At 46.8% G+C, this 21,721-nt stretch overlaps 1 protein-coding gene across 1 annotated transcript in view; it reads left to right on the top strand.

Annotated features, from left to right (window-relative positions):
- Positions 1 to 21,721, top strand: part of STARD9 (StAR related lipid transfer domain containing 9) — a 155,840-nt gene that overhangs the window by 30,905 nt on the left and 103,214 nt on the right. The window contains exon 3 of the mRNA XM_088471260.1: positions 16,125 to 16,241. Coding sequence (XP_088327386.1) covers positions 16,125 to 16,241 — 117 coding nt within the window. The remainder of the gene's footprint in view (positions 1 to 16,124; positions 16,242 to 21,721) is intronic.

Here is a 21,721-nt window from a genome sequence, read left to right as displayed (position 1 = left end):
TTCCTGCCCACCTTCTACTGGCTCCCCTTCTAGCACTGGAGTCCGCACCATCGCTACACTCTATTCAGCTCGGTCCCCCAAATTAATCTCACCCCCACGCTATAGCAACCCTGATAATCTCATTCAAATCTCGCCAACAAACTCTGTCCCTCTATCCTGTGCCCTCTGGAATGCCAGGTCAGTCTGTAATAAACTGGTCCCAACCCATGACCTTTTCATCTCCAACTCCCTGAATCTCCTAGCTATTACTGAAACCTGGATTTCACCCTCTGACACCGCTTCTCCTGCAGCTCTCTCCTCTGGGGGCCTCACCTTTTCCCACACCCCACGACCTGGGGGTCGCCATGGTGGTGGTGTTGGGGTCCTTCTATCCCCTGGTTACTCATACCAACCCATTCCCTCTGAACCATCCCTCACATTCTCTTCATTTGAAGTCCATGCTATACGCCTCTTCCACCCAGTACACCTCCAAGTAGCTGTCATTTACCGTCCCCCTGGCCCTCCCTCCAAGTTCCTTGACAACTTTGCTTCCTGGCTCCCTCACTTTCTCTCCTCAGACCTTCCCTCCATTATCCTAGGTGACTTCAATATTCCAATTGATATCCCCACAGAATCCTCTGCCTCCAAACTCCTCTCCCTCACATCGTCACTTGGTCTCTCCCAATGGACCTCCTCACCCTCCCATGTGAGTGGCCATGTGCTTGATCTGGTATTCACACACCGTTGTGATATTTCTGACCACCTCAATTCCCCATTCCCTCTTTCTGACCATCACCTTCTCTCTTTTAACCTGTCCCTCTCTCCTTCCCCTCCTCTACCTCCAAAAGCCTCCATTACTAAGCGTAACATTGACACTATCGACACAGGTTCCTTTTCTTCCCTGCTTGACTCACTTCTCTCCCCTATCCTCTCTCTCTCCTGCCCTGAACAAGCCGCCTCCCTATACAATGCCTCCCTTACTTCTGCTCTGGACTCTGTTGCCCCAGCGATCACTATTCACACTCGCAGATCTACTCCTCAACCCTGGCATTCCAAATGCACCAGATACCTGCAAAAGTGTTCTCGAACTGCCGAGCGACAGTGGAGAAGATCACGCTCTAAGGCAGATTTTCTCCATTTCAAATTTATGCTCTCATCCTATAGTGCTGCGCTCTCCCTCTCTAAACAGTCATTCTTTAAGAACCTCATCTCCTCTCAGTCCTCTAATCCCCAGCGTCTCTTCACTACTTTCAAATCCCTCCTTCGCCCACCCCCTCCTCGTCTCCCCTCCTTGCTCACTGCCCTTGACTTTGCTACCTACTTTACATCTAAAATTGATTCCATACATCAGGACATCATATCCAATCAGTCCCCCAGCTCTCCACCTCCTCCTTTCCCTAGTCACCCCTCCCCATCAACTTTACCAACTCTAACATCCTTCTCCCCTGTATCTGGAGAGGAAGTCATGGCCCTCATCCGGTCCTCCCCCCCTTCCACCTCCCCCCTTGATCCCATCCCCTCCCGCCTCCTCCGCTTCCTCTCTCTCTCAGCATGCTCCCATCTTGCCCACCTCATTAACCTCTCCCTCTCATCAGGCACTGTTCCTTCTGCATTCAAACATGCCCTTGTCTCCCCCATTCTTAAAAAACCTACCCTTGATCCTAACCTTCTTTCTAACTACCGTCCCATCTCTCTCCTCCCCTTTGCCTCCAAACTCCTTGAGAGGATTGTCTACAACCGCCTTACCACTTTTCTTTCCTCCCACTCCCTCCTTGACCCTTTTCAGTCTGGCTTCCGTTCTCTCCACTCCACTGAAACTGCCCTCACAAAAGTCAGCAATGACCTCCTTGCTGCCAAATCCCAAGGCCACTACTCTCTTCTCATTCTCCTTGATCTCTCTGCTGCTTTTGACACTGTGGACCACCCTCTCCTGCTGAATATCCTTCACTCCCTTGGTCTACGTGAAACTGCCCTCTCCTGGCTGTCATCCTACCTCTCTGACCGATCTTTTTCAGTTTCCTCTCACGACTCCTCTTCCCCTCCACAGCCTCTTACAGTAGGTGTTCCCCAAGGTTCTGTTCTTGGTCCTCTCCTATTCTCCCTCTATACTTCCTCTCTAGGTGAACTCATCAGCTCTTTTGACCTCCATTATCATCTCTATGCTGATGATACTCAAATCTACCTTTCCTCCCCTGATCTCTCCCCCTCCCTTCTGACTCGTATCTCCAACTGTCTCTCTGCTGTCTCTTCCTGGATGTCCCAGCGATTTCTTAAACTTAATATGTCTAAGACAGAGCTAATCATCTTCCCACCCTCCCACATCACCTCACTTCCCACTATTTCTTTATCAATTGATGGAATAACTATCTCATCTAGTCCCAAGGTGCGCTGTCTTGGAGTTATCCTGGACTCATCCCTCTCCTTCAAACCACATATCCAGAACCTTTCACAGTCCTGTCGTTTCCATCTCAAAAATATTTCTAAGATCAGACCCTATCTCACCCAGGATGCTACTAAAACCCTCATACACTCACTGGTCATCTCCAGATTGGACTATTGTAACCTCCTCCTATCTGGCCTCCCCAAATCCCATCTCTCTCCTCTCCAGTCTGTCCTCAATGCTGCTGCATGGCTCATCTTCCTCTCCAAACATTCTGTATCTGCCTCCCCTCTCCTACAAGCCCTACACTGGCTCCCCTTCCCTTTCAGAGTCCAATTTAAGGTTCTCACGCTCGCTCACAAAGCCCTCACCCAATCTTCTCCCATATACATCTCTGATCTCATCTCCCTTCACGCTCCTCTCCGCCCTCTTCGCTCAACTAATGCACGCCGCCTTTCATGCCAGCTGATTACTTCCTCCCACTCCCGCCTCCAAGATTTTGCCCGCACTGCTCCCCACCTCTGGAACTCTCTCCCACTCTGCATCAGACTCTCCACCTGTTTGCAATCCTTCAAACGGGCTCTCAAGACCCACTACTTCATCAAAGCCTTCCAGCTATCATTCTAACTCCTTGCTACATGCTCATTCGTCCCCATCTACCCCATCTGTGTCAACCCAGTTTGTCTTCCCCCACCTTTTTAGAATGTAAGCTCTCACGAGCAGGGCCTTCTACCCTCTTGTGCTTCTCCTTACTATAGTGTAATTTACTTCTTACTCACCACTAGGGCACCTAACACTTGGTTGCTTATGCTCTGTTGCTTATCTGGGTGATATGGTCACTAATGTAGCAATATATATTATCCATGTCCTGTATTGTATTGTTCTGTAAGTCACTTGTATACAATTTGTTTTTGTACTTTGTAAGGCGCTGCGGAACACTTGTGGCGCCATATAAATAAATGCTAATAATAATAATAATATAGGCAGGGCTGCTGTGTGATTTTCCGGCAGGGCGGGCGGGAGTCGCTCGCTCCGCCGTAGGGTAGATGCCATGGGTGGAACCACGTCAGGTGATTGCTGTAGAGGCTGCAGCAATCACCTGAGGTGCTTCCCTGTGGCTCCACCCGTGACGTCGATGCCATGGGGGAGCACACGTCAGAGGCCACTTCCTCCTAGTTGACTCGGCAGTACTGCAGCTAGGTGAGCTACCAAAATGAAGGCCGCAAGCTACCGGTAGCTCACCAGCTACAGGTTGGAGACCACTGATATAACAGATGCCATATTGTAAATATTTATTTAAATAAAATGTAATCTATGAAAATAAAGATTGTTGTTTTTTTTTTTCAAATCAGCTTGTAGGAAAATATTGGCACATTCACCTGGCCATCATCCAGGTACTCTCTCTTTCTTTCTGCCTGACCTATAATAATAGCTTTATGCCACAGTTTCCTTCCATATTCCAAAAATACACTGGTAGGTTAAGGTTTGTATAGTCTGTTTCTTTTCCTTAAAAAAAAAATATATTTTAAATTTTTTAAAGTTTTGTAATAACTGTTTCATTTTTTTTTTTTATTCTGGAGGGGAGATGGCCAACAATTTCAGTGGTAAAGGTAATTTTATTTTTTTAATATACATTTTATTGTTCAATATAACACTACAAGTAATATCGAGGGTCTTTTTTGTCGCAAATGCATCTTATTAGCAATGTGATGCAAATTAGATGCACAAGCAGACTATGCTGATTAAAATGATATGCGGCATGTGTATGCTCTGTGTGCGGCCGTGTTTGTATAATCCTCATGGAACGTGGTGTGGGAAACAGCCGGTGACACTGTAACGTAGCATTTCGTATGCAGATACACAGACATCATTGTAATCAGTGCAGTTTGCTTGTGCATCTCTTTCGCATCTCATTGAAATATGATGCATCTGCAGTAAAAGTAACGCACAAAAAGACCCTCGGCATTAGTAAACTCACAAAGGACTAAGCGCGACTAGAAGTGCTGTTTAATGCTACTACAGCAACAACGATGCAGGACACATCTGAATGATGTACACAATGGTTTTTGGAAAACTCTAGTGTACCAGCAAATGGTGTCAACTTACTGCTGTCTGCTTCTCCGCTGACTGTCCCTTAGACTTGTGGTCACTCATCTGTAACATGCAGTTCCTGCCGGGCAGGATTTTTATTTGTTAACAAAAAAGATGGGGTCTACGTCCATGTATTGACTTTTGTTGCCTTAATGACATCATGGCCAAGAATGGATACCTCCTGCCTCTGAGTTCTGAACTGTTCGACAGAGTCAAAGGAGCCACCATATTTACAAACTTGGATCTCAGGGAGGCATATCCGTATTCGCCAGAGCGATGAGTGGAAGACCGCTTTCAATAATAAGGATGGGCATTATGAGTATCTAGTGATGCCATTCGGTTTGTGTAATGGACCTGCTGTGTTTCAAAATTTTGTTAACAAGATCTTCCAAGACCTGCTCTATGGCAATTTTGTAGTCTATCTACATCCTCATCTATTTCTGCTGACATTCAGACTTGTAGCCAATATCTCAGAGAGGTCCTTCAGCGGCTCAGAGACCATAACCTGTTCTGCAAACTGGAAAAGTGTGTATTTTCCCTTTCTTGGGTACATAATCTCTGGTTCTGGTCTGCTAATGGATCCAGACCAAGTCCAATTGATTCTCAATTGTCCTCAGCCCACCTTGAGTGCTGTCCAGTGATTTCTGGGTTTTGATAATTATTATTGCAAGTTTATCTGGGGGTACTCCACAGTGGTTTCACCAATCACCACCCTTACTAAAAAAAAAGGTGCCAACCGAGCTAAATGGTCCAAAGAAGTCCAATTCACCTTCCATCAACTGAAGCAGGCCTTCATCTCAGCACCTGTTCTCAATCAGCCAGATGTTGCCTTTCCTTTCTTAAAGTAGATGCCACATCTGTTGGAGTTGGGGAGGTTCTCTCTCAAAGAGCACCTGATGGTCAATTACATCCTTGCGGGTTCTTCTCCTGAAAGTCCCTACCTTCCAAGAAAAATGATGCCATTGGGACCAAGAACTGCTCACTAGGAAATTGGCACTTGGAGGATGTAGGCATTCCAATGGCCAAACCAAGTGATTTAATCAGGCCATGGAGACTTTACTTTGGTTATAAATCTTGTCTTCTCAGGACAACTGCTTGGACTGCTTCTGTAGGCAGAATTTGCGTATAATAACCATTATCATGAATGTTCTGCTTCCAATCTGTTCCACACCATGTATGGACTGCATCCTGGGGTACTAGCATTTACCCCATTACCCTCATCTTCTATTCCGGCTTCCAAGACCTTCCTTCAAAACTTTGCCAAGAATTGGCAGCAAGTGCGTGTTAGGTTCTGGTTTTGTTGTGGACCCGATTTGGTAATAGGAGTAGACACTGAAGCAGGTTTAAAAGTAAATGTAGAGTTTTTAATGAGTGGCTTAACAGACATGAATGTGGCAAAACAGAAAGTCCGGGTTTAGCACTAAAGTTCACTTGGGAACTGTAGTGATGCAATGGAAAAAAGTCCAGGTAGTGGTAACAGAAGGCAGTCCAGTATTCCAAGTTTTGCAAAGCTGAGGTGAATTGCAGGCTGAAGAGAAAATGCCCAGAGGAAATGTAAGTGGAGGCAGGGTGCAGGGTAACAGCTGACACAGGTACTCAGGCAAGGGAGAGGCAATAGGAGGAGACAGGGGATTCCAGCAGGGTATGGAGCAGGACAGGTAAAGCAGGCTTAGGCAGAGATCCAACAGGCAGGTGAATGAGCACAGGAACGCTCTCTCTCAGCTCTTGCTGAGTAACACATTGCACTGACAATGAAAGGAAGCTCTACACTCCCTTAAATACCCAGTGCCACACTGTGACAGGCCGGAGAGAGCATGTGACACACCAGGATAGGGCAACTAGGTCACATGTCCAGAGGAAAGATGGCGGCGCCCATGCCAGAACGGAACGGAAGCACCACCAGGCCTAACCAGACCAGAGTGACAATATGCCCGCACAGGACTACGCGCAGCCAATGCACCCCGCAAGACACCAGCACCACTGCCAGACGCCCCTTGCCATAGCTTCCTCACAGGTATTACCCGTCGTCCCCTATGCCGGGAAACCCTGGTCGTGACCGTGCAAGCCTTTCTTGTTAAAGTGTCCCAATGCTGCAAAATTCCCAAGACGCTACAGCCTGGAGACAGCCTGGCTTTCTACCGGTTTGTCGCTTATGACTCAGCGTACCATTAATTAAATTTGCTCCTACTTCATCTGGCTGTTCAGCATCTTTAAAGTCATCAACTCCGTTACAATTGCCCTCATATCTCTGGGTTACCAACTCATTTCACATTTTCTCTCCTGAAACCTCTGGTACTTAACCGGTTCTACTCTTCCAATCAAGGCTCTGTAAAGCCTGACTCGGCACGGAGAAGAGTTTGGGTTCAAAGACCTCTTGGACTCTCATGTCAGACATGGCTATCTTCAGTACCTCATAGATTGGAAGGGTTGCAGTCCTGAGGGGAAAGCTTGGATCAAAGCCTCCAAAGTATATGCTCCAGGATTGGTCCGAAAGTTCTGTCTGGGGTATAATTTGAAACCACACTCTAAGTACCCAGTGGCCACTCCTAAGAGGGGGTACTGTCACACATCGGGGTCCAAGTCCCTGTTACCGGATCTAGCCCTGTCACCTTTCTGCCCCCAGCCTGCGGCATCCCTGAGACTTGTGGTCTCACTCATCTGTAACATGCACTTTCTGCCATTCTGCAGCATGGGACCTGCAGTTATTCTTATCACATCATTCGCTCTGACCAACCAGTCACCAGCAGCTCTGACAAACCAACTCCAGTAACATGATTCATACAACCTATCAGTTCTTAGGGCACCCTATTTAAACCAGGAACTGCTGATTGTTTATTGCGAATAACTTCTTTCCCTAGAGATCAGTATCCTGACTCCTGGTTCCATTTGTATTCTGCATCTGTTCCAGCCATCAGTCTCCAGTATGCTAAAAGCATTCTGCGCTTGTTCCAGTTACCAGGCCCCAGTATTTGCTTCATAAGCATTGTACTTCATTGTGTTCCAGTCAATGGTGTAACTAGGGTATTTGGAGCCCACGGCAAATTTGAAAAGGGAGACCCCCCCCCCCCCGATGTGCGCGCGGCAAAAAAAATGGGCGTGGTCACTTAAAAATGGGGCGTGTCAACATGACACACCCTTTTATTTTCAAACTGAACATTCCTATCCATATGCACCTTAACCCCAGTAGTACCCCTTATACAGTACCCCCAGTATGCAGTTGTGGTCCCTCTTATGCAGGCCCATAGTAGTACCCCTTATACAGTATCCCCAGTAGTGGTCCCCCTTATACAGCCCCCAATTAGTTCCCCTTACTCAGTACCCCCAGTAGTGCCCCCCCCAAATGCAGTGCCCCATGTAGTGTTCCCCCTTATGCAGTGCCCCCAGTAGCAGTGCCCACAATGCAGTGCGCCCAGTTGTGGTATCTCCTTATGCAGTTCCCTTTATATGGTGCCCCCAGTAGTAGTCCCCCCCCCTATGCAGTGCCCTTTATATAGTGCCCCCAGCAGTAGTCCCCCCCCCCCCATGCAGTTTTCCCAGTAGTGGTCCCCTTATGCAGGCACCCTGTAGTGATCCCCCTATCCAGTGCCCCCTGTAGTGGCCCTTCCTATTATTGCCCCCAGTAGTGGTCCCCCGAGTGCAGTGCCTCTAGTAGTAGGCCCCTTTTATAATGCCCCCAGTGGTAGTTCCCCCCCAAGTAGTAGTCCCCGGTAGAGGTTCCCCCTCCCGATTAAGTGCCCCCAGTAGTAACCCCCCCAGTAGAGGTCCTCCCAATAATGGCGCCCCCAGTAGTAACCCCCTCCCCCAGTAGAGGTCCCCCCAGTAGTAGCCACCCCCCTCCCCCGTTGTGCAGATAGGTTAGAAAAAAATATATATATATATATATATATATATATATATACTTGCCTGAATCCACGCTGCTCCTGCTCCTGTCCGTGACGCCGCTCCCGCCCGCCAGTCCGCCTGGGCTGGCGCGCTAAGCATTATGGGACAGACGTCATGACGTCAGTCCCATTACCCACTGCAGGAGCCGGACGGAAGTCCGGCTCTTGCAATGGGTGCTGCAGCAGTCAATGAGAGTCTATCTGACTCTCATTGGCTGCTGTTTAACACACGCATCGCCGCCAGCGCTGGCGGCGATGCGTGTGTTATGCACAGCCTGAGCCCGCCTCCTAGCGCTATTGGGCAAGCTATCAGGGGGAGGGGACGGGCTCAGGTGTGAAGCACAGGACCGGCGCTGGAAGCCTAGCGCCGGTCCTGTGTAAATGTGTAGCGCTGACCGCACTCATTGCGGTCGGCGCCACACTGGCTAACTAGGGTGGGCGGGCCGGTACCGTGGCCGGTGGCGCACCGCCGGTCCAACGGCGCCCAGGGCACGCACCCCGCTCCTCTGCCCTAGTTACGCCACTGGTTCCAGTACACGTGCTCCAGTAATTACTTCACAAACATTCTGCCTCCAATAATTGCCAGACTGGATGCAGCTGCAGTGCTACCAGAAAACCTGTACCAACATTGCTTCTAAGCATTCTGTTCAGTACTATCCACAAAATCTGCACCAGTATTGCTTCACAACATGTTTCATTGCAGCCTGCTTCTATTGTGCATTGCGCACTGTTCCAACATCAACTGCGTGCTGCTTCCATTTTGTATAGCATTTAGGGCCTGATTCAGACCCACTAGCGAGCGGCTGTCCGCTCGCAAGTGGGTCGATGGTCTGCACTGAGCATGCGCACGACGGAGGGAGCTCCGTCGTGCGCATGCGCCAGACACGACGAGCGAAGGACTTTCCTTCGCTCGTTGTGTCCGATCAAAGGGGGCGTGCTGTCAATGTTGATTGACAGCACGCCCCCTTTGGTGGGCGTGCCGGGGGCGTGCCTCCCTGATGGGGGCGTTCCCACGGGAACGCCTCCCGTCATAAGCCGGCCCACTGACATCACTAGTGATGTCAGTGGGAGTGATTTTGGCTCTGATAGAGCCAAAATCACTCCGGAGCTTGCGGTTGAAAACCTCAACCGCAGGCTCCGGCTCGCAGTTTCGATGGTCGCGATGGTCACGACCATCGCGGCCATCAAAATGCACGCTCGTATAGCCTGTGGGTGGTGACCCACAGCTATACGAGCGTCCAGGAGGACGCTCCATGAAAATGGAGCCCGGCCCTCATGCAGAGCGTGCGCTCTGCTCAGAGCGTACGGCTCTGAATGAGGGCCTTAATGTAGTTCCAATATCACCTGCAGCCTGTCTCTTCTGTACTACAGTCTCAAATCAGCATTTCTCACAGTGTGACTCCATTGTGCTACCAGCGCTCACTTCTGTGTATTCACAGACTCTTTCAGTGTACTCTGTAGCTATCTAAGGGTATCCAGAATGGGGAAGGTCATAGCGTTGTTGCAGTTATAGAAAACTAAGGAGATAGCTGCCCCACCCACCGAATGTCCACAACAAAGCGGTGGCCTCTGGAGGATGGAGCTATATTGCCATTACTCTTTTAACTTTTGTAAGATCCATCTCAGTGCACCATAAACCCTACCAACCTCACCCCCCTCCCTTGTCACAACATCTGCGTCTCTAACTACCTGTCTGCCATCTCCTCCTGAAAGTTCCAGCACTTCCTGAAGCTCAACATGGAGTAAAAGTGAACTTATTGTTTTCCCCCCTTTTTCCCAGGGTCCCTACATCTCTCCCCTTTTCTTTTTCTGTTATTAACATCACCCTGTCTTCTGTCCCCCCAGTCTCCTGCCTTGGTGTTATCCTCAACTTTGCTCTCTCCTCCACTCCCCACATTAAGGCCATCTCTCTATCTCACCTTTGTTAGTTCTGTAGCATTGCCAAAATTCAACCCATCCTTACCCCTGAAGCCACCAAAAGTCTCATTCGTGCTCTCATCCTCTCTAGTCTCTCTCTCCCTCACCTCTCCCCACTTCAGTCTATTCTCAATGCTGCTGCTCGTCTCATTTTCCTCTCCCACCACATGGCGTCTGCCTCCTCCTCTGCAACATGCTTCACTGGCTCTCTATCCCACTCAGAATTCAGTTCAAACTACTCACCCTCACTTGCAAAACCATAAACCATTCCATCCTGCCCTGCATCTTCAACCTCATCTCTCTCCACACCCCCTCACATGGCCGGATTAAAGCTTGTGGGGGCCCTTGGGCAACTAAGTTGTGGGGGCCCCCTTCAAGCCACACGGAGACTATCCACCCCTCTCCCTAGCCACACGGAAACTACCACCAAAGCCACACAGAGCCTACTGCTCCATCCCCGCCACTGATTACTCACCTGGCCTTCCGGCAGATCTGTTCCATAGTCCACTCATCGGTGAGGGGACTTGGGAGCCGCTCAGCGCTGTATGCAGCAGCACTGACTGTGCTGCTGCATACAGTGGAACACAGAGCCATGGCAGCTGAGCCAGAATCTGGGAATTGGTGCCACTGGACAACTGTTCTTGGCAGGGACACTACAACAATGTGTGGGGGCCCCTCTGTCCCCTCCCCCCTCTTAATTCGTTCCTGCCCCCTCACGCCCTCTCTGCTCCTCTGGCCATTATCTCTTATGCATCCTGGTCACTTCCTCTTGCCTTTGCCTCCAGGCTTTTTCTCAAGGTACCTCCCTATCCTATGGCACTCACTCCCTCACCCAATCAGACTTTTATCCATCCACACCTTTAATCAAGCCCTAAAAACCTTCCTTTTTATAAAAGCGTACCAGCCCTCCTAATCACTCGATACTGTCATTGGCCTTTTGAATTGATTTTTTGAAAGGCGTTACATGAGATCAGAGGGGATTAAGTCTTGTGGGGGCCCAAAGGCAACTAAATTGTGGGAAGTCAATAATATTGACCCCCCCTTCGCCCACAGTCACCCCTGCCACCACCGCTGCTCCTATATCCCTTAATGATAGCGTTGCCAGCATTCTTATGTCGACATTATTGAATGTCAACAAAATCTACCCAACCCACACTAAACCTATGGAGCAACATTCCACACATAACTCTGGAAAGAAACCAAAATATCCCAGTTCAGAGCATGATTGAACCAAGTATCTTTTGATGTGTGCGCCTGTTTCTAATATGCTGTAAAATGTGTTTACTCTTTGTATGTTTAACTACTTATTAACTGTTATGTACTTGACACTTCTCAATTTACACCTGTCTGCAGATGCAGGAAAATCAGTCTCAGGGCCTAAACGTTCTAAATCCTGTATAAATAGAGACATTTATCATAATCCTCACATATAATACTCCGCTGAGCACTATTTTAGTTTATAACGAGAAAAATTATATTTGTCATCTTAATGGATGCGCTTGAAAGAAGTGGAATCGTAGACCTCTGCCGTGGGCATATGTATATGGATTTGTGCAAAATAGATGCATACTGTAATCATAATGTTACTGAAACTTGTCCTAAGAGCTCACAAACTGTGTGTATTCTCCTAAATCCATATGCGCGTCTGTTCTCAGGTCTCTACAGAGCATTTCCTCACAGAGCACTGGTGTCCTAATCTGTCTTTACTCAGAAGCCTCCGTGCCTGATTCAGCATGGATCCCTATTCTGCTAATACGCACACAACGCAGTTGCTAATATCAGCGGGGATATATAAATATTTGCATTGCGATCGCAGTCCAACATTAGGACTCCCACTTCCCCTTACTCACATCTGTATACCATAGCAACATAGCAAACTAATCGGTAACATTGAGCAACATCGGACCCATACGCGCAGGTCAGGCCTCACTCAGGAATTGCTGAATTCAGCGCACGCTATGAGGCCTCAGGCTGCGTATGGTATTGCAGTGGATAATTTATGCATGCTCATGCAACGGCGTTGAAATGTACTGGCACGGCTTCATTCGCCTGACGAGCGAGCCCTCTCCGTCACCACCCACAAACTGCACTTCCTGTCAATCGCTCTGTGATAGATCTGCATAGTCACTGCGATCGCTGTCCCGATCGCAGTGGCCTATTCGCGCACTGCGATCCATGCACAGTACGCAACAATCAGCCGAAACTGCGATCCTTGCTGAATCAGGCCCTCAATTTACAGTCTAGAACACCCATTCACTATTTTTAAGAATATGAAACTGCAGCATAGACCAACTGTTGGCTATAATATAGAGACCGATTATGGGGTCTGATTCATTACCGATTGCAAGTGCGATTACGCACGAAGACAGCCGATTGTTGCAGTCTGCGCATGCATATGCATAACAGTGCGCAAGGTTTCACTGCGATCACAGTGACTATGTAGACCCATTGCAGAGTGATTGACAGGAAGAGAACTTTTGGGGGGGGGGGTCGGCGAAATGCAGGCATGCTAGTGAGCTTGAACGCCGTTACAGTGGCATGCATAAATTAGCCATATGCAGCCTGAGCTATCTCTGCGTGCGGTGAGGTTAGCAATTTCTGAGTAAGGTCAGACCTTAGCAAGTGAGCGTGACGCTGCGGTGGTACTCGATGTTACCAATGATTTCGCAGACTTGCTAAGTATTATGGGTGTGTAAGGTAAAGTAGGCGTCCCTATTTTTGGCTGTGACGGCATTAAGATTGCAATCATCAGCATATTTTCGCAGGGAGACTGCGTGCGATTACGGAGCTGCGATCGCAGTAGCGATCTGTACTGAATCAGGCCCATAGTCCTCAATTGCATCATAGCATAATGTATTTTGGCTTTGACCTTTACTTTGACCAATAACTACAGTACAATTTTATATAAAATATGTCATTGCTTATATTGGCAATTGTATATCTGCCTGGAGAATGTCTGTTTACCTCTCCAAAAAAAGATAACGTCTTGAGATTCTCTGTAGCTGGAGCCAGTTCAGCAAGATGCAGGAATGTGTAACACGGTTACCTTGGTATATTTGATCTTCTATTGTTGAAGCAGTGAAGGGGCCAATGACCTCTTTAGTTGGCATGTGGAATTTCTGGCTTTTGGGTTCTTGCCTTGAAATCTGAGCAGCACATTTTCTGCACCGGAGTACTTCTGTCTGAGCCCTTCATCCAGCAGACCTGAGTAACAATATAACTCTGCAGCTGTTTCATACATCATGTGCAAGACTGAGCTAATTATAATTATTTTATGTCGACACAAGTGCAATTTATGCATCATTGTATTTTAATAATGAGGTGCTTTCAGCCTTGTAATTTCTTATCACCCTCAAGATGATCTGGGGGGAATTCTCCATTTTTATCATGCGATCACAATATGTAGAATGAATGTGCTATGTACAAAGGGCAAAGTCGCAGCTAACTTGGAGAATGTTCTGTGTGGCCGCACTTTTGACATGTAGGTGTTTTTGTTTGTGACCATATGCACTGTAGGTAAAACGTGAGCCCTGTGCACAGAGTTTATCAGTAGCATAGGTGGTCAGGCAACATAATCTGTAAGGGACAGGTCAGGCAACGTAATCCCACATACAGTAGGTCTACAAACAAGTCACACAAACTAACCAGGATCTAGATTAATGATCTCTATTAAATCTCTTCACATGTATGATCTGTTTTGCGTTGTTCTGTCTGTGTGAATGAGCCCTTAGTCAAACCTATATACAAGTTTATTTATTTACAGCATTGCCCAGGAGAGGAGAAAGTGGGAGGCCTGGTAATCTGGGTGTAGATGTGTATTCGTGGTAGTCCTAGCTGCGGATGGTGATCTGTATGGGATTTCACCAGATTAGTATAAAGTAATCTGATAGAGTATGGTGGTAAACCACAACTTTAAGTGAGGCGCTCGTCGTCTGTTTTACGCAGATCACACAGTAATAAAGGCAACAAAGCAGCTGTGTAATGGAAACATCTGGATAACATTTTAACATTGCTGAATGCTTTGGTAAATGTAACCCAGTGAGTGCCGGACAGGCTGCTGGCTCAGAACGCAGCTCTCCATCGTAATCGGGTGATACGGCAGTCAGTGGGGATCATTTTCCACATTTGGAAGAAGAAATATAGTGTGGACATTACTGTAAATACATCCTGTATTTTGAAGGACGTTTCCTCTTTCAAATAGGTTGTTTCCATTAAACCTATTGAACATAAACATTACCAATACATCCGGTGAGTTTAGAAGAAACCTCGCTGCCTGTGGAGCAGTATTGTTACCTCTATGCAGAGTTTGACCACGCCCCTCCCACTTCAAACTCCATTTTGTGTGACGTTTTCTGCAACTGTTAGGTCAGTACAATATGGATTTAAACACTAGCTTTCACCTATGCCATAGACAGCTTGGCTAGGATGTCACATCATACTGTACTTGCCAATACCTTACTTTTCCCCTCCAGGATCTCACAGTGGGCGGTGTGGAAGGCATGGCGCTGTGAATCGGGTCATAGTGGCCCTGCTGCTTAGTGCTGTCATTTGTGCTGTTGAGCAGCAGGGGGCTGGCAACAATGACGCGATTCACTGCGAATCGCTTCGCTGAGCACTCGTACCGCCCACTCCCCAAAGAGCCCTGAGGCTGATCTACTCTCCTGGGAGTGCTGCCTAAAATTTGTGAGTCTCTCAGACAGTAGGCATGTATACAGATGTGTCCACATACATCTTACCTCCGTGCGCTACAAGTCGCGTTAAACATAACACATGAGCCACTCTATAGCGCTGAGCATCTTTTCATGCAACTTTTTACTTTTAAATGTGTCTTATTTGCAAAGTGGTGTGAATAGGGTGCATAGCTTCTGCTGATTAAAATGATATACGACATGCCATGTATCTGCATGCAAAATGCTACGTTACAGTGTCAGCACGAATATACGCTTGGCGCGACTAGAAGGGCTGTTTATTGCGCAAGGAATTAAGATGTCTGTGGACACATCTGTATGTCACCCACAATATACAGGTGCTTTACTGCATGGCTGTAGATGTAGTACTTTCCTATTGTTCTTGCACGCAGAGCAGTGAGATCATTGCAAACTGTCCTTACTGCTCCAAGACAGCATTTTGGAGAGACTAGAAAATGTTTGTGAGGTTCCCTAAACCCTTTACGAAGGGTAATTCTATTTCTTCCTAGGTGGCAACAGAGATGCGAGTGCCCTGGGAGTGTATCGGGGTGCAGCCACTAATGGCAGTAGGTGGTACAGACCGGGCTACACCTCATTTGTTCCCCTTCTGACTGGTTGGTAGATGCACCTAACAATGCACATGGGAAAACAGTATAACTGTCCTGATCAATCCTCCTTCCACTTATCATTCCTCACTCATGTTATACTCTGATTGTAATTCTTCTAAAATGCTTCCTAATTAGCCACCTTTGTATCCGTCATTAGTAATGAGTCTTTATTACTGGTGTCATTTTGTAGAACAAGAGTGAAGGAGCAAAATCTATCACATAATAACTACAGGCAAGGCACACAATCTACCTAAGGATACGTTAGTAAATTCAAGTCCTTATGCAGGGAGAAATGGGATGTGCGCTCCTTTGCATATCAGAGCAATGCTCTGCAAGTGCAGAGTGCTTGTGTACATAAAGCACACTTAGCAGTGATAGCCCCCAATACACTTAACTCTTTCTATTGTCTGCTTTAAACTTTAGCACGCCCTTGGATGTCACCATCTCAGCTAGCAAATCATGCCACAAAAACTAAGTGGTTCCCATGTATTTATTTTTCATACAGGAAATAATACATCCCACTCTGTATAAGCCATAAAGCTGTATTTTCTGTCTCTCACTGTGTGTTTTCTGTTCTCAGCTGGACTATAAATCAGATGGCTGTGGGGACACCAGAGATCGACTGATAGAGTTTGCCTTTGATTACTGTTATTGGTCTGTAGATCCCGATGATCCAAAATATGCGTCTCAGGAAGTGGTAAGTAATGACAAGATTGCAGAGCTCAACTGTTGCAGAATTGCCATCGATGTCTGTCTCTTTGTGCCTATATTTGTACAGTTTTTACTTTTACATATTTTATTATTCTATTGTGAGATGCTATATTTATCATGAGATATACATCACTTGATCGGCCAATGTATCTGTCAGTGTGTACCCAGCTTAACACCGTAATAATACAAGACTAGGTGTTTACAGATAGACAATGAGGTAAGAGATCCTGGTTAGCTTATTGGAACTGAAGATATTTGAAATAAAGTTTTCATCAAGAGAAAGAAAAGACACTATATTCCTGAAAGGTAAGCAGCTCATCGGAGCCAAAAATGGCTGATAATAGGGGTCAATCTATAGTGCGGCCATGGCTGCTGGGAGATCAGGTAGGACCCGATGTTAGAGAGGCGCATGGTCACAGCCTGTCTTGTTTACTATGATGAAGAATATGGGCTGTGGTTACGCCTCCTCAGCAAGCTCGGGCCCCCGTTACACCCCCTCTCAGTGCCCCTGAGTGGGGCAGGCAACATACAGTAGTTTCCAACAATACAACTCCAGTTGTGTATTTTCACTCACGGCTCAATTTGTATTTGGGGTTTTAAGTTTGTCTTAAGGTCATTAAAACAGATTATTCGATTAAATGTTAATATGATAACAAAAGCAAGGAGTTTCCTGTACGCTCCATGTTCCTATCCCCGGCTCAGTAGGAATTTGACGTCACTTTTAGTCCTGTTACGGAAGTTACTTACAGCACACTCTTCATGCCAGATCTTTGTTTTTTTCGGTCAAGTTGTCTATTTACTTTTGGATACAATCGCCTCTATCCATATTTGTAGAATTGCAATGCAGATTACAAAGGGCGATTTGGCTGATATAACAGTGTACTGGAACAAGGCAAGCTGGGACTTGTTGTATGACGTTCTGCTTTGTCCCAGTACAGTCCAGTATGTTAAGGATTGCCATGTGTTTGATCTGGTACATGAGAAGAGACCAATCATTATTGTTTAAACATGGATAACAGGTGGACACAATGAACAATGAGCTGTAAGCTTAAATTACTTTATACAACTTGTAGATGTTCCTTCTATTGAAACATCACTCATTTAGCTGTGTCTTGTAATCTGCTTCGCTAAAGGTTAAAAGGTTTAGTTGCCAGAGTATTGTTTTATGTCCTCATCGAAACATTCGTTTTTTGTTGTATCACATTGTAGCTTCCTGCTGAGGTCGAATTCTCTCATCATTTGCTGGACTACACTGTGAGGCAGGACAGAAACTGCTCTTGCTAAAAGATAGGACCTGGTCACCTTTTGGCATAATTGGAAGGTGTTTAGGGGAAGAAAAGTTGTGTGTGACTCTGACATTATAAAAGGTGCTGGCAGTGACAGGATTGGGGCTTAGGGTGCGAAAGGTAATGTGCCAAAGTGCTCCAAATATGTAAACAGGCCCTTTTCACTTACATAGAACCTACATCAAGAAACACAGAAATAGCTTTTGTTCAAATGTTGTATTAATTTAAATATAATGCAAAAAGGTGTTGTTTAATTGATTGCATCAATGGTTTTACTGGGCTAGTTTTTATACATTTTATTTATGCAATATTGTCAATGTTACAAGTGAATATGTGCAGCCCTGTAGCAGTGCGCAGTGTTGTCCTGCTGCCCCCTGCCTCCTGAGTGCATGCAGCCATTCAGTTGCTCCGAGGGGGTGTGTTGGAGAGACCGCCATCACTAGGAAAGTATGGCACTGCCCGGAGCGTCCTGATGACAGCTGTACAGGCTGCAGGGCGAGTGACCGGAACCTCTGCGGCACTGCAGCAGTGATACTGGTTGCAGGATACCATTCCTAGCACCCTGCTAGCCAGATGCAGGGTCTGTGGGGCAGCGACAGTGTTTTTCCCAGGGCACTGCCCCCTGTGCGACCTCACCGCTCGCGCACTCTCAGTTACGGATGAAGTGTTGTGTGATCATTTGGATTTCAAAGTTGTCGTTTCTCTCCCATGACCTCTTTAGTGACAAAGGGACAGCCAAATGTATTATAAAGCTACTTAGATCAGGGAACAAATGACTGTTTATTATTAAGGTCATAAATGCATTCTTCCTAGTACATCAACTTTCATATGACATGTTAATCCACTCCCCAAGTTCCTTGAAGATCTATGAAATGTCACAGACCCAAATCTTAAAATGACCCCTCCAGCCAGGTCAATTTTTTTTTTTTTAAGTTGAATTAATAGGGTATTTATCGTAACCATTGAAGATCACATGATAATGTATATATCTATCTATTTGTTCTTCGTGATACTCTCTGATGTACACGCGCAGAGAGATATGTTTGAAGTAATCCTGATGCTAGGGTGCTTTCTGAAAAGGTAAAGCCTAATTTGAGCAATGACTACAAGAACAAGGAAGGGGGGGAGGTTATTTGAAAGCCCAGGATAAGAATAAATTGGCATGAGAAAGGTTACATTTTTGGGAACCAATCTAACATTGGGAATTGCTGAAGCCATCTTACATATATAATCATAATTGTTTGCGGAGAGAAGTGAGATGTTTCTGTTTCTTAGGGCTCTATTTATTAACATTATTTTTACTAAAATAAAGTGAAAAAGGGTGTTTTCACACCCTTTCACATTATTTAGTTTCACCTGTAGTTACTATAGGGCAATTGGAGTAGAATTAGTAAAATTCTACTCCAACCCCTAATTATCACTTATTTTTAGTAAAGCAGATCGCATTTCCCATAATTGTAATGGGAAATGTGATCCGACCATAGTTACTAAAAATAAATTGTAAAAAAATACCGGGGGAAGCCCTGTGATAATTATCCAGGGTCTCCCCCGGTTACCGGGCTCCCACTCTGCTCTAACGGGGAGAGCAGAGCCAGGAGCCGGTACCAGTAATCAGCTATGTGGTCTAAACAGACTGCAAGCTGATTGCTGTAAAAAAAAGAAAAAAAAAATGAAACATTTTTTTTTTACTTACCTGAATCCAGGGACCGGTGATCGGGCCTCCGGTGATGGCTCCTCTCCGGTCAGCTGGTCTCCCATAGTGCCCTGCTGCCCGGTCATCAGGTGATCGGGCCCCAGTGCAGTATGGGAGATCACCTGATCGGGAAGTCACTCACCATCGACAGCACACCTCCTTTGGTGCGAGACCCTTAGCGACAGCTTGGCTGTCGTTATGCAGGTGTCGCGCATGCACACGATGGAGCTCCCTTCGTCATGCGCATGCGCATTAGGGCACCATCGACCCACTTGCGAGCGTTCAGCGCTCGCGAGCGGGTCTGAATTAGGCCCGAGTCAGTACTTATATATTGGGTTATCTGCCACTGTATTTGAATTTACTAGCAAAAGTTGTGCACTGAGTCGCCATATAATTGGATACACCTGCTCACTAATGCAGAGCTCTAATTATGTGGCAGAAACTCAATAAATGCATGCAGACATGGCCAAGAGATTCAGTTGTTGTTCAGACCAAACAGCAGACTGTGAAAGAGATGTGACTTCGGTCATTTTAACAGTGAAATGATTGTTTGTGCCAGACAGAGCAATAGATAATACTCCATTAACCCCAATGTGTCCACATCATTTGGAACACACAGCGTCAGATTAATGGTTACTTGCGTTAAATAGTGTATGTTGAAGTTAGTGGTTAAGGCCCTTTTTAAATCTTTTTGTCATTTTATCCTTCTATCGATAGAGCGCAGGCTACGCTTAATATTTTGCATTTATTATTGAGCAATGTGAATCCTTTGCTGGCTACCTTGGTATTTAATTATGTAATGGTTATTTTTGGAAAAGTGCAACTAGAGAATGTAAGCGTTCCAATGTCAAGTTTCTAAATAACCTGCAATAGCATTACTGTTGCTGCAAACAATATTGATGACTTTGGCTGTGGGGAAGAGTATACCTAACGTGGTACTGGTTAGGAAGGATACAAAGGGCCCTGCTTACACTGTGGAGCATTTTTGACAAATGGGGAAATATTCACAAACAGGGAAGGCCCTCAAAAAGAGGAGTGACCTCATCACAAAAGTGGTGTGCTGTGAGTCATGGGGCCTGGCCTTGCGGTACTCCCCTGTCTTTCAGTATCCCTGCCGAGCAGAGCATCGAGAGGCGGAGCTGCTCGGCCAGGGTTTAATACCGGACCGGCCCATCTGGCCATCAGCCCTCCTGGCATTTCCCTTACATGCACCTGAGTTATGTTACTGAAGTGATTGAGCAGCTACCAACATGTACATTTGCCAGAAGTGCAGTCCGGCCCTGTTCACAAACTCATGTACACAGCTGCTCTGCACATTAGCTCTTTAAGTGGCCTGAATTACACAGGCAGAACATCACTGCCTTGGCTTCAGAGATAGTTGTTGTTTGTGCGTCTGCATGTGGTTAGCTGAAGGATGGTTTTTTGTTTTTTTTTCTTAATTCTTCTATCTTGAATTCATTTTATGTAGGCAATGGAGCACAAAAGGTCAGTATAACATATTTTATACTCTCAAAACGGAATCTGTATGGAATCCCGGCTGACGCATGGCCGGCAGTTCGATTCCCGGCAGCGGCAGCCCGACAGATAGACAGAGCCCGGCAGTGGAAGCCCGACAACACTGGAAATCCCGATCGTCCCTAAGGTAAGTATAACCTAACCTAACCCCCTAACCCTCCTTAGGGGTGCCTAACCCTAACCTCCCCCCCAAGTGCCTAACCCTAACCCCCCCTTCCCCACTGCCTAAACCTAACCTCCCCCCGGGGGTGCCTAACCCTAACCTCCCCCCGGGGGTGCCTAACCCTAACCCCCCCCCCTTCCCCTAGCCTAACCCTAACCCTCCTGGGGGGGTGCCTAACCCAAAGTCCCCCCCGAGTGCGCTAAACCTAACCCTCCCCCCCCACGCGGCTGTCCGCTCGCGGCGCCCAGCATCCCTTCGATCGGGGTGCCGGGCGCCAGTCTCCCGGCATCGGGTAAATGACAGGCGTCTAGATATAGATATGGTCATTTATCCCACGGCCGGGAAGCCGGCTGTCGGTATTAAGGCAGCCGGTTTCCCGACTGCATACCCTCAAAACATTAGGGAAATTTCTTTAGGCAGACAATGATTTCTATATGTTTCCTTTATAAACTTTTATATCAAGAATATGAAATAATGATGTTTCAAATGGCACCAGTAGTTCTGACCATAATGTTGAGAAGCACATCAATCCAAAATAGGACACCTTTAGAGCATTGTTAGTAAATTGCACACACACACCTTAGGGCTATGTGTGCGGCCTGTCCGTAAAATGATCGTTTCTGGGTGTCATCTGGGTGGCACAGGCAATAGAGAATTGTATCTAGGGAGTGCCCTGGGCATGTAACCAGTGCTCCGTGTAGTGTGGTTTGCGTATGACTGATGGACGTCTGTTTCAGATGGATCTTTTGCCCACAGCATGAGGAATGTTGTGGCTGCGGACGGTAAGACAATGCGGAGTGCGACTCTAC

This window comes from Taudactylus pleione, unplaced genomic scaffold (assembly GCF_031769625.1).
Source record: "Taudactylus pleione unplaced genomic scaffold, aTauple2 ptg000113l, whole genome shotgun sequence".
In the NCBI taxonomy this organism is placed as follows: Eukaryota; Metazoa; Chordata; class Amphibia; order Anura; family Myobatrachidae; genus Taudactylus; species Taudactylus pleione.
Note: the sequence above shows the minus strand (reverse complement) of the source record. Positions and strands in the feature narration are given on the sequence as shown.